Here is a 13,644-nt window from a genome sequence, read left to right as displayed (position 1 = left end):
TGCGCTCAGACGGTTTTTCCCATCGCTGGTGTTTTCATTAAAGAAGTAATGTACTGTTCAGTCAATATCGCCTCTTTCCGTTACTGGCTCACAGAAATGTAGTTCTTTATGTATTTCATTATTGAAACCGAATCTAGGAAAACCATGTTAGAAACATCTGTACTTTCCTTCAACTATTTAGCAAACTTCCCACAGTGTGAAATTTGTTCTAATGCTTATTTCGCTACATCTTCCGCAATATTTTCCCCACATCTTCCAAAAGTATTTGCAGTCAGCACATTGCGTTCTATGTCCTATGCTGGCTACCTCCCCCCTTCCCCCACTACCACACCGTCTCCTTCCCAATCTTCTTTATAAGACAAGGTGTAAGGTGTGTGTGTGTGTGTGTGTGTGTGTGTGTGTGTGTGTAACAGTCACGTGACGTGGATCTAAGAGGGAGTAGATTGGCTTCCTGGCAACCATCTCCCCTCCCCCATCACTCCCAGAAAAGCCAAGTCCTGAAGGTGGGCCCCCAGGGAAGGGAAGATTGGTATCTCACTCCCTGGCTGGATATATGTTTAGGCTCAATGCTTGCTGGTCTGCCTTGCCCCTGTCTGAGCACAGGAAATGAGAACTGAAGCCGGGACTTCAGTTATTGTCTGACTGGATTCTCACCGTTTCAACTACCAAATAAAGAGGAACTTGTATTTTAAGTAGCAGAGGTTCTGCTCTGACATTTTCTGGTTGATCACCACACTTGCATTATAAGAATTATCTTGGATTGTCATTTCTTTGCAGGAATCTTGTTAAGCCACCATTTGCAAGAGTTAATTGAGTTAAAATTTGGCAAAGTAATTTGTGAAGCCACTTAGCTAGATACACGTGACCTGGAACACATCACAGTGGAGAGCCCTTATCGGCATCCGTCTGAGGCCATCACAACAAGCTTTTCAGGGAGTGGGGGTGTTGAAGTGAAAGGGTGAAGGAAGCAGACACTGCAGGAGTTTGTTTGGAGGTTCTAGCAAGGTAGCCAGGATTCTCCGGATTCTCCTGGCCCCTGGTCGCTCCTGGGACATATGCATGTATATACATGTGAGACTAACCCTGTCACCTAGGGACCTTATTCACAACGCATTTTCCTAGATACGGTAGTTTGCTAAAGCTGCCGTGACAAAGTACCACAACCGTGTGGCTTAAACAATAGAAGTTTATTGTCTCCCAGTTCTAGAGGCTAGAAGGCTGAGATCAAAGTGTCTGCAGCGTGTGTTTTTTCAGAGGACTGTGAGGAAAAATCTGTCCCATGCCTTTCTCCTAACTTCTGGTGGCGTGCTGGCAATGTCCGGCATTCCTTGACTCACCCCAATATCTGAGATTGGGGTGAGATGCCTCACCCCAATATCTGCCTTCCTCTGCACATGGTGGTCTCCTCGAGTGTGTGTCTCTGTGTCCAAATTTCCCCTTTTACTGAGGACACAAGTCATATTGGATTAGGGGCCCACCCTAGTTCATATGCCCTCATCTTAACTAATTATAAGACCCCGTTTCCAAGTGAGGTGACTTTCTGAGATACTGGGGGTTAAGACTTCAACATACACATTTAGGGGAAGACACAATCCATCCATAATGCTGGGCTACATCCCAGGCTTTCTAAAATGGGATATCTGAGGGTGGGAGCTCACAATTCATGTTCTTAACAAGGACTTTAGATACCTCGCTTGCTCACAAAAGCTTGAGAGCTACATGGCCACCTGAGGTGACATAGAATGTTCTCCCTCTCATCTCAAATACATAGGAATATCAAATAAAACTAAACCATAGATTTTTTTTTACATTCATTCATTTTTGAAAGGCAGAGAGAGACGGAGTGAATGGGGGAGGGGCAGAGAGAGAGGGAGACTCGGAAACAGAAGCAGGCTCCAGGCTCTGGGCTGTCAGCACAGAGCCCGACACGGGGCTCGAACTCACAAACCGTGAGATCATGACCTGAGCCGAAGTCAGATGCTTCACCGACTGAGCCACCCAGGGGCTCCTAAACCATAGATTTCAACGTGTAGCTCAGTTCAAAAGAAATGAAAAAGAAATTTTCATGTGTTGTAAATGGGGAAATCAAAACCAGATGGATACGCATTGGCTGTTGCTGGGAAAACCCTAAGGAGAGTTCAACAAGCATACAGGCTGGGGCTGGGGCTCAACTGTCCTTGAGGGAGGTAATAGGCCCATTGGGTGCTTGAGGCAGAGGAACTAATCCATTTGCATGCAGCTTGGAGCCTTGAAGAGGTATCTTGTCAGTGACTAGAACAATCAACCAGAGATTTGTTTCAACTAATTAAAAATTGGGCACAGTTGGCCGTTCAGATCTATGTGAACTCACAGAAAGAATCAAATAGCTTTCTTAGCTGAGGTGCATCTAAGGAAAAAGAATCTGGGTCGGTTGAGGGGAGGGATCGGGGTCCTTTTAGAACACTACAGCAAAGTTGGGATCTGATAAGACCTGGCAGCAGGTAAGGAGAGTTTAGAACAGCCAGGACTGGGCCACTGAGCAACTGGGGGAAAGGAGCCCAGGTAAGTGGAAATGAATTAGGCAAACAGAAAGTGGAGGACGGTGCTAAAGTGGAATTTGCTGTGCTTGTGATAGATATGTGAGGGCCAGGGAGGCATGAACCTGATCCCGACAGGCCTCCTCACTCCTCTTCCTCCTTCCCTGCAGGTCAACCCTTTCAGAGACCGAATCTGCAAAGTGTTCTCCCACAATGATGTGTTCTCCTTTGAGGATGTCCTGGGTATGGCATCTGTTTTCAGCGAGCAGGCTTGCCCCAGCCTGAAGATCGAGTATGCCTTTCGAATCTACGGTGGGTGACTAAGTGATGGTGGTGGTTGGGGGGGGGGGGGGGACGGGAAGCACCATAGAGTAGACATCAATCTGGAATCCATCAACCTCAATTCATTGGTAGGATGATGTTCATTGGGATTCACTTGGGCGTTTATGGGTATTATCATCTTTCCTGAGTGCTATAACATGGTTGTGAATTACTACTTCAATGGATAGATGGATGCCCTACCCTCCATGCCATCAGAGTCAAACAGAGTCATTGGTGTTGATATTTCATGGTAGCAGTGTGGACAGGCCAGAGAAAGAGAGAGAGAGAGATTGAGGACTACATATGGGTATGAAGGAGCTAATGCTTGTTTGGCAGAAATTAAGAGATTTGAACACCAGAACTAGCTCAGCCACTGAATGGCTGGGAAGTATTGGGCAAATCACTTCACCTTTCTAGGCCTCAGTTTCATCGGCTTTAAAACGAGGTGTTTGAGAAAGATCATCTCTGAGGTCCTATGACATTTTTTTGGTCTCTGGTTTTGTCTGGGGTAGCCATAAAGCACTGCCAGAGTTCTGCTTGTTAGCAGACTTATGTGCCCTTAGCACAACTGAGATGGCTGGAATTCTCAAGAGAAGTTAAAAGGAAAGAAACAAAGAAATCTGAGAAGTCTTCAAACAGACCATGTGCAAGGCTTTAAGCTCATTGTGGCAACTCCTTGCTCCCAAAGGACTTGAACATTCAGGCTGGCTCAGTCTGGCATTTCCCCTGTCTCTCTTTCCTGCCAGGTCCTCCTTGTCTCCACACAGTGGACACCGTCTTATTCTTGCTTTGCCCAAGTGGACTTGGATGAAATGGGGTGGAGGAGGAGTTTTAAGCCTGATGGACCTGTGAGGGCTCAGGTTTCTCACCTGTAAAAAGTACTCAGTGATACTTTTGTATCTCCTATGTCCTCAGGCTTAGTAACCAATAAACTCCAATGAAGTCACGGATTCTCCTGTTGAGAATAGCTGAGTAAGTTCCTACCATACTGTCACTTCCACAGATAGCATCTATAAACTCAAAAACTACATATAAAAATCAACTACCTGATGGCACTAGAAAGTTACCAGAGGCAGAGTTGACACTTGGAAGGAGGAAATGGTCCTGGATGGTCCTCCCCCTCACTCTTTTCAAATTTCTTTAGCCTAAAGGTGGGCTTCAGTGAGGGGCATCATGCAGGACTGATAGAAACCCTAAATTTTTTCTGACTTGAAGAATCAGAGTTTGGGGCACTTTTCCCCTGGAAAGTGCAAATAGGGAGAGTTCATGAAAGAAAGCGAGAGAAAGGACCTCTAAACCACATATGCAAGGCAAACTCAAAGCAGCTCAGGTAAGGATAACAGAACTGAGATTTTAGCCACTGCATTTTAACAAGGTCCCTGGGTGATGGGGCTTGCAGTTTAAGTCCAGTCAATTTCCTGATAGAATTAAAAAAAAAAAAAATCAACACTCTTTGGAAGAATATAACAGAATCCAGAGTTTTTACAATAAATCATTTATAATGTCTAAAATAGAATCCACAATTATTCAACATACAAAAATTTTAGAAAACCAGATATGTCCAAGGTATAATACAAAATTATTCAATATACAATTATAAAATAAATAAAAATTGATATATTCTCAAGAATGGAGCCTGACTCTGGCATGACCCAGATGTTGGAATTAGCTGATAAGTGTCTTAAAACAGCTACTAAACCTTGGCCAGTTATATAAAAGAAATTCATAATGAAAGAAATAGTAGGGATTCTCAACAGAGAAGTAGAAACTATAAGAATCAAACGGAAAATATAAAAGTGAAAAATAAAATATATATCTAAAATAAAAATTCATGGGGCACCTGTGTGCCTCAGTCAGCTGAGCATCTGACTTTGGCTCAGGTCATGATCTCACAGTTCATGGGTCTGAGCTCCACGTCAGGCTCTGTGTCGACGCTCAGAGCCTGGAGCCTGCTTTGGATTCTATGTCTCCCTCTCTCTCTTTGCTCCTCCCCTGTTTGCACTCTGTCTCTGTCTGTCTCTCTCTCTCCAAAACAAAAGCATTGAAAATTTTTTAAATAAAAAATTAAAAATTCACTGAATGGACTTAATAGGAAAATTGAGATGACAGAAGGAAGAGTCAGAAACCTGAAGATAGTTCAATGGAAATAATCTAATCTGAAGAACCGAGGAAAAATACATTGAGACATAAAGGAAACAGAGCTTCAGAAACATGAAGGACAATAGGAAGATCTAATATATATTCAATTGGAATCTCGGAAGGAAAGAATTAATGGGAAAGAAAAGATATCTGAAGAAGTAATGGCCCCACATGTCCTAAGTTTGACACAAGACATGCATTTACAGTGAACTTCAAGCAGGGTTAAGTGCAAATGAAATCACATACCCAGATTTGGTTGGCTCAGTGGCTCCCACCTGTTCACTATTCTTCCTCCTTCCTTACCCCAAGTACTTCTGGGGCTCCGCGGGGAGGTCTAGCCCACTAGTTGCTGCCCCCTCTGTGTCAGGACTTGTGCCGCATGGCACTTGCTGTGCTGTCCCTAGCCTCTTCCGCCTCCTGTCCATACTCTTCTGGATGGACAGCTCTACCCGATGCAGAGCACCGGCCCAGGCTGAGTACTCTCATATTAGCCAAGAGTCTTTGGGTTGCAAGTATCAGGGACTTACCTGTGTGAAAGGCAGCTGATGAGGGACAGTAGTATATTGGAGCCAGTATATCCACAAACCTAGTGGATTTAGGTAACACATTTATAATCTCACAGTTTCTGTGGGCTAGGAGTCTGGCGCAGCTTCTCCGTGCCCTCTCTTAGGATTCTGCAAGGCTTCAATCAAGGCTCTGTCTGGGCTGCATTTGACTGGGGAGGAATTCACTTACAAGCCTACCCTGGTTGTTGGCAAATGCATTTCCTCATGTCTATGGAACTTAGAGCCCTGGTTTCCACTGGCTATGGGCTGGAGGCTGCCCTCAGTTTCCAGAGGCTGACCCGTGCTCCTCACCCCATGGGCATCCCCTGACACGGCCACTTCCTTCTTCAAAGACAGCTAGAGAGAGAGAGTCTCTGGAGCCAGTGTGCTGGTAAGGTAGAGTCTTATACAATATTGTAATCACGGAAGGAATATCCCATCACAGTTGCCAAATTCTGTTGGTTAGTTATAAGCCACCAAAGGGATGTGGGGGTTATATATGCACAAACACCAAGAGGTGCAGGTCATGGGGGGGGAGGGGGGCACTAGAGCTTGTCCATCAGGAACGGCATGGAGCCCATGGTAGAACTGAAGCAGCCTCCCAAGGATGCAGCTGGCAAGTGGTCAGGAAGTGAGGCGGCTACTTTCTTCTTTTCTCTCTGTGGTTCCCTGGTCTCTCAACTCTGCTTCTCCCTGTGCAATTTCTCTTTCTGCAGACTTTTATGCTTCTGTGCCTATGGGCCAAAGATGAACACTGGTCCCCCATTTTCTCAGGAGATACTGATGGCTCAGCCAAACCAATGGTCTTGCTGCCCCCAGGTTGGGTAAACAGCCTTGTCCAATCAACCACAGCCAAAACGATGCAGAGTCACCTAAATAAACCTAGCTCTAGAGCCCTGTTGCTGGGGGTGGGGACACTTCTCAGAGATGGCAAAGTGTAGGCAGAGCAGATGTTCCCAAAGATGTCTGCCTCAGCTGTCTTTCCATGGTTTCCAGAGCTAAACAAACAAAAACACCCAAGCCTTCAGGGAGCTACAAGAACAGCAGGTTCTCTTTAAGCTTCAAGGCACAGGAGCTAAACTGTGTTCAGCTCAGAAGTAGGGAGGATGTCCTCACTCCCAGGAGGTCAGACTGAGTGCCTCAGGTCAGATCAGGGGTCAGATACCACCTGTCCCCCACACTGTCCTTGTATCTTCCTCCAGCCCCTCTCCCCAGGCCCCCTTAAGGGGTTTCCTTCCTCCTTGAGCTCAAGTACAAAAACAAAAAAGCGCAAAGCCTTCATGCAAATCAGCTGTGCAAATAGATGCCTGGGGACTCATAAACTCCAAGGCTTCATCAGATATACCCAGACAAATCTGAATTCTCTCTGGGCTCAGAAGATCTGTCGCCTTACAGAGCTGTCAGCAGGATTAGGGATGGGACAAGTGAATCTCGGAGCCCGGTGCTTGGCACGAGGTAGCGGCTCCGTACGTTGAGGTGGTCATGGCAGCACTGAAGGCAGAAGGGGAGGAATAAAAAGGAAGAGGAGACAAAAAAGGAGAAGGTGGTGGCGGTGATGCCGTGGTGACCCTTGGTAGCCAAAGTCCAGAGACCTAACTCGATGCTCTGACCGACGCCTTGGTACTCCACTTGTGGTCCGTGCACCAGCAACATCAAAATCTCCAGGAAGCCTGTTAGGGACGCAGCGTCTCCGGCCCCTCTGTGCACCTGCTGGAGCCGGGTCCACATTTTAACAAGACCCCCAGCTGGTCCCTCCACATCTTAAAGTCTAGGCAACCCTCCTCTAACTCATTGCTTCTCAAACTTGGCTGCACACTGCACACTATCTGGCGTGTTAAGACCCACGGCTGCTGGGGCCCGGCTGTGGAGATCTGATGTAAGGGTGTCGGGTGTGCCCTGGTGGGTGGGCGGGCTTTTGTAAAGCTCCCTGGGTGATTCTAAAGTGCAGTGGAGTTTCAGACCCACTATACCAGGTAGGCCTGCATTCAGTTATATGTAAGAGTGTCCATGTTAAAAAACAAAAGCCTGGAATTAGGGTGTCCAGAGCCAGGGGGAAGTAACCAAGGGTCTGGCTCCTCCGAGCCATCTTTAGTATGGGACTGTCGTCCTTATCATCACAGGATGGTTTCTGTGCCTACAGACTGTGTCTTCATTCCCGACAGGAAGCTAAAGGGATGGGAGAAGGGATAAGAATCAAGTGTACATTCAAGGGCACAGATTAAGTTGACTCTTCTTTAACGAGTGTCCTTGGACGCCCCACCCAGCGGCTTCATACTGTGTTGTCCAGAATGACGTCACACGGCCACGTATAGCTGCAAGGGAGACTGGAAAGCTGAGTATTTTAAGCTGAACACGGTGTCACCCTGACCGAGAATTGTGCTGCTGAGAGTCGGAAGGAAGGAGTGAATGACCATCAGTCAAGAATCCAGCACCGGGGATGTACCTGCTGGGCTCCACTTTCCGCTCTGAGGGACATTCCTGGCCTCTAACAGATCCACCCCTGGCCCTCTCTGGAGGGACTTTTCACCTGCCAGAGACCAACACCCCAGCGCTGCCTTCCTGTTCCATCAGCACAGCTTCCATCAGATGTGAACGACCCTCAGGCAGGTGCCAGAGTGCCAGCGGGAGATCCTCCCACACCGCCCCAAGATCTGACACGGTGCCAAGGGCCGGGAGAGGCCAGGGAGGCAGGCTCAGTTCTCCTGGGAAATAATGGTGAAAGCGTGCCCTTCCTCACTCAACCACATGGGCAAATTTCTGTAAAAGTACTTTGTAAATTGCAAGGAGTACCATGACAGACAGGTTGAGATGACGATGGCAAGAGTGCTCTGGGGGGGACCTGAAGGCGGGGCCCCAGCTCTCCAAGCCGTCTAACCTTCCCGTTGTCGGGAAACAGCAAGAATTAGAGGTGGGCCCTCCCCCCCTTCTCAGAGCGGCCCAAAGCTGCAGGTCTGAGGCTGCCGAGTCTGCATGGGCTGGCCAGCAGCCCAGAGCTCTCAGCCCCCACCCCTTTCCCAGGCTGCTGTGCCCTTGCACCCCCAAAGGAGGGGAACTGTCCAGGACTACATTCTACTCTAGCAAATTATTCCGTTTTCAGATGGCCTGGGACCAAAGCCATGTCACTTTGCTGCAGTCTCTGCATATGGGACCTGGGCCAGCAGGACGCCCGGGGACACTGCGGGGTCTCTGGGAGAGGCTGCGGAACTTCTTACCAGCAGTGCAATGTCACTGCGGCTGCCCACTCCCTCTGGTCCGGGTGCTGGTCCCTCCGCCCCTCCACCTGCTCCCAGCCATCACCCACCATGGGTGACAGCACGGCAGCACAGGGAGAGCCTGGATGAACGTCTCAGGCCTTAGCCTCCAGTTCCTGGGGCTGATAAACAGTTGGCCAGGGGAGAGCCACCTGCTTCAGAAGGGAGGTGGTGAGCTGTACTTTCCATATCCATATCCTGTCCAAAGAAGACAGACAGAAGTCTGGGCTCTAACCCTGAAGGAGCCTGGGACATCGGCAACCTCGCCCCTCCATTCTAGGCCCAGGATAGCTCTAGCTTTCATTCTTCAAAGTGAGATGTTACACAGTTTCCGGGGTTTGCGTTTTTAGTGTTTAACAATCATCAAGTGGCATAGAACTGAGCCTCTGCTCTAATACGTGCCTTCTGTCCTGGGCGTCTTCTGTGGTCCAAGCCCCATGCCGGATGGCTTCCCTGTAATTGCATCTTTATCCTCCCTTCCTAGCATCGCCTCACTGTCACAAAGGGCTATGCTTTCTCTTTAAAGACTTCCTGGAAGTTGCTCGTGTCTCGTTGGCCAGAACTCTAACATGCGGGGCCACAACTAGCAGCAAGGGAGGCTGGGAAATGTAGTGTTCATTTTAGATGGTCATATACCCAGCTAAAAAAATGGGCACTTGAATACCATGAAAGCAGTTATGAGTGATTAAGACCGCAGACGGCCTGCAGAGTTGTACTGCCTGGGTTTAATATTGTCTCCATCGTTCATCAACGTGTGACCTTGGGTAGTTCATGCATTCACTTACTCAAGAAATATTCGGTGAGCCCTTACTCTGTTCCAGGCACTGTTCCCGGAGCTGAGGACACAGTGGTGACCAAAAAGACAAAACCTTCTGCCCTCCAGGAATTTACATTCTAGTGGAGAGAAATAAAGCTAATAGGTGAAATATACAATGCGTTAGGCAGTGTTCTGTGCTGGGAGAAAAATAAAGCAGGGAAAGGGACAGGAAGCGTAATTTTAGGCAGGTTCTGGTGAGAAGTGGCATCTCAATGAAGACCCAAAGGATCCCTGGGTGAGTGTTCCAGGGAGGGGAAGCACAGTGCAAAGGCCCCGGGGCAGGATCGTGCCTGCCTGATGGGGAAAGGCAAGGAGGCAGAGTGAGGGCAGGGTAAACCTTGGGGAGCACGGTCAGCACCCGGGGCTTTCTTCTGGCTAGAGATGGGAGGCTGTGAGAAGGGGTGCTGAGGGAGGAATGTGGTACAAGGACCACAGGCTGCTGAGTGGAGAACAGACTGAGGGGGGCAGACAGAGAGGAAGCACACTGGTTAGGGTGCCACCAGGGTAATCCTGGAGAGAGGTGACGATGGCTGGGCCATGGTGGAGGCAGTGCGGTGGGGAGGTCATCAGGCTGGGTCCACTGTCTCTCCAGGGAGGAGCTGGGAGGGTTTACTGACACTTTAGCTGTGGGGAGCGAGGAAAAGACGTGGTCCAGGACAGCTCCAAACTCATTGGCCAAGTGATCGGAAGAGGGGAGTTGCCCAGTTGCCAGGAAACACACAGCTGAGAGCAGCAGGTTTGGGGACAGGGAAGAGGGAGGCACATCAACAGTTTGGGTTGGGATCAGTTGAATCTGAGGGACCTATCATACCTCCAAGTGGGGAGGACAGGAGGGGCCGTGGATGGATACATGTGCCTGGAGTGCAGGAGAAGCCCAGACTGGAGATAGATATTTAAGACAAGAGGCTGAAATGAGATTAAGGAAGTAAGTATGGTTATTTAATCTCAGCGTGCCTCACTTTCTTCATCCGTGTTCTGAGGATTAAATGCAGTAAATAGAAAGCACTTAGATCATTGCCTGGCACATCTGTGTTTGTCACGGTGGCCGCTGTATCTGCCTAAGTTTACTGCACTTACACATGGCTGACAAGTGGTTCAGGGACTGTGCTGGGGTTCCCCTCACTCGGCATTCAAGGCTCTATGCAGTTCAGCCCACCTTCCACACTTAACCTCTGACTCTCTCTCCCAGACCTCCAAGCCTCTGCTCCCCTCACCCCAGACTGATCACTCCGGTGCTATTCCTTCTCTACCACTGTCCCTAGTGACCCTGGCACCTCCTCTAGTGGCCATTTCTGTAGGTCCTTCTCTGCTGCCTCTTCCTCCAAGAAGTCTTCCTCATTCACACCCCCAACCCCAATCAGACATGAACTCGGCCACCTGGAAACCCTTGGAACCCTTGGGAAAGCCGTTCCTCTCTCCCTGGAGCCAAGCCACTCAGGTGCCCAACTGTCTCCCCTGCACCCCAGGACTAGAAGCCCCAGGAACCAGTCTGGTATATCTATGTGCCAGAGCTCGGGGATGGGCACCCAGCAGGCACCCACCGTGTCTGCCCACTATACCTGAGTGAGGCCGTGGTGAGAAGCACGTACCGCAACGGGAAGACAAGGCAGTCCTTGGCCACTGGTGCCGAGGACAGCAGTCCAGGAGGACAAGTCCTACGTGAGAAGCTGCTGGAGCTTGAGGAGGGAGCCATCCTGGGCCTGAGGTGTCAGGGAGACTTCACAGGGAGGCCAGGGAGAGCAAGCTCGGGCTGAGTCAGAGCATCCCAGTGCTTGGAGGAGAAGGGGGGCCCTCTCGCCAGGGGGGTGCCTTCTGCAAAGGCCGGAGGCAGGAATGCTCTGGGCCTGTAGAGAAGACCTGCACTGACAGGACCAACGACACCCTTCCAAGGGGTCTCTGTAGGAAACCGGGCTAAACGCACCTTGGCGGTCCAGTGTTCGGGGAGCTGGTGTAATGCCCACGTTCCGCTGTCATTGACATACAATGTTATATTAGTTTCGTATGAGTGACCCCTATTTTTGAACTCAAAAAGGAGGACCCAAGGTCTGACAAGGCTCAGGGTGCCCCCTGGAGTGGAAACCGGGCGTTATCCTCGGCACAGGTGGGGCAGGCGCTCGGGTCACGCCGCGCAGGGGCAGGGGCCGGGACCTGTGCTCGAGTCCAGGCGTCCTCCTGCTCCTCCGTGCCCCCGGCCCCCAGCCACCAAGCCACCTACTGCCTTGTGAGCTGTGAGCTGGAGCTCCCCGCAGCACGGTGGCTGCGGCCGGCTCGGGGCCCAGCCCGGCTGGGTCCCCGTCCCCGCCTTGCACGTGCTGGCAGGGGAGGCCAACATCTGACGCCTCTGTGCTCGTGTCCTTTTGGTAGTGAGACCAAGAACAGGTTGACTGTGTAGATCCAGTGACCGAGAACCGGTGAAGCTCTCAGGATACGTCTGAGCGGGTAGCGTGCGCTCACTGAACGCTCAGTGCTGTCGCTATTTCTAGCGTGTTATTTAGCGCTGCTTTCACCTACAGCCGGCCCTGCTGCCGTGGCGCCCTCCCCTCTCGCCCGCCCAGGTGTCACCAGGGGCCAGGCTCTGGGCCCGCCTGGGACAGCGGGGCTCTGGGTGGCCACGGCTCCCTGGACTCCTGGAAGGCCGAGCAAGGCCCCCTCCTCTCACGCTCTGCCTCTTCCCTGCAGATTTTAACGAGAACGGCTTCATTGACGACGAGGACCTACAGAAGGTTGTCCTCCGACTGCTCAACAGCGACGACGTGTCGGAGGACCTGCTGACCGACGTCACGAACCACGTGTGTGCCCGGGGGCCACACGGGCTGGGTTGGGCCAGGCTATCACCCAAAGCCCCTGGGTGGCAGGCGGGGTGAGGTGTCCTGAGGGACGGGCACACGGATGTAGGCAACTACCCCCTAAGTGTTTGTCTTTCCGCCAGGATCTTAACTCCCTTCCGGGGTCCCCAAGAGCAGGTGCCCGAGCCACCCACACTGCAGTCACCGCAGGCAGGTGGCCCAACGGAGGCTTAGCATCAGATGGACACATCACAACGTCCCCCGGCCCACATTATCGCAGCACAACACAATGTCCGGATGTCCTACAGTGACAGCCCCCAGTGTGACAGGCTGTGAAAACAGCCTCGTGAATCTGTTTGTCCTAAGACCATGAGAACCTTCAAGTGCTTTTGGTCTAGGTCGAAACCAGAAGCAAAGATAAAACCAGGAGGGGTCATCACTGCCTCCTCGACCTGACTGGGCCCCTTGCCCTACAGAGCCCCTGCCTGTGTCTGGGTGACAGGTGGGGGTGGGGGAGGCCACCCTGTTCGCCTCCGTGCCCATTTCTACTGCCACGTTTGTGTTAGAGGCACCAAGGGGACTCTTCCACAATGAGACCAGCCCATGAGGTCCCAGGCTTCAGCGCACATAAGCTTGAATTTTCATGCCCTTGTCTGGGGTGGGAAGTAACAAGTGTGGGCGGTGGGGAGAACACCTGTCTTGCAGGGGGTCCCGGGACTCGGATATGTGCCGGGCACTTAGCAGAGAACCTGGCCTGTGGCCGCACTTGGTGAGAGGCACCCCTCCCCCCTCTGCCTGTGTCTCCATGTCACTTTCTCACCCTGGGCCCGTCTCTGCTCTCTGGCTCCTCCTGTACCCCTGGCCAGGTCCTGAGTGAGTCGGATCTGGACAATGACAACATGCTGTCTTTCTCAGAGTTTGAGCACGCGATGGCCAAGTCTCCAGACTTCATGAAGTAAGGTGTTCCAAAGTGGGAGGTGGCGGTACCCAGCGTGGGGTGGGGGCAGGAAGGGCCAATGGGGAGCCTCCGTCTTCCCAAGGGGGTCATGAGTGTCCAGGGAATTGGCAAAAGCGGGGCTTCTGAGAAGTTAGGTGCCCTAAATTTCTAACCTTCAGAGAGAGGCAGTGGGGTTTTAACCAGCAAAGGCAAGGCTGCATTCCCGGCTTTGCGAATGACGTGGGTGGTCCGGACGTGGGTGCTGTCCATGTATAGCTGGCCTGGCCCACCGGTGTCTTCTCCCCAAGCCCAGGGGGCTCCGGGACTGCCTG

At 51.1% G+C, this 13,644-nt stretch overlaps 1 protein-coding gene across 4 annotated transcripts in view; it reads left to right on the top strand.

Moving 5' to 3' along the window:
- The window catches only part of CIB4 (calcium and integrin binding family member 4), a 143,088-nt gene that overhangs the window by 128,060 nt on the left and 1,384 nt on the right, over positions 1–13,644 (top strand). For all 4 annotated transcript variants that reach the window (XM_081795190.1, XM_078444870.2, XM_078444871.2 and 1 more), the window contains 3 exons: positions 2,687–2,828; positions 12,269–12,378; positions 13,242–13,330. In XM_081795190.1, coding sequence (XP_081651316.1) covers positions 2,687–2,828; positions 12,269–12,378; positions 13,242–13,330 — 341 coding nt within the window. The remainder of the gene's footprint in view (positions 1–2,686; positions 2,829–12,268; positions 12,379–13,241; positions 13,331–13,644) is intronic.

This window comes from Panthera onca, chromosome A3, assembly GCF_046562875.1.
Source record: "Panthera onca isolate mPanOnc1 chromosome A3, mPanOnc1 haplotype 2, whole genome shotgun sequence".
Classification (NCBI taxonomy): Eukaryota; Metazoa; Chordata; class Mammalia; order Carnivora; family Felidae; genus Panthera; species Panthera onca.
This window is presented reverse-complemented; position numbering and strand designations above follow the sequence as displayed.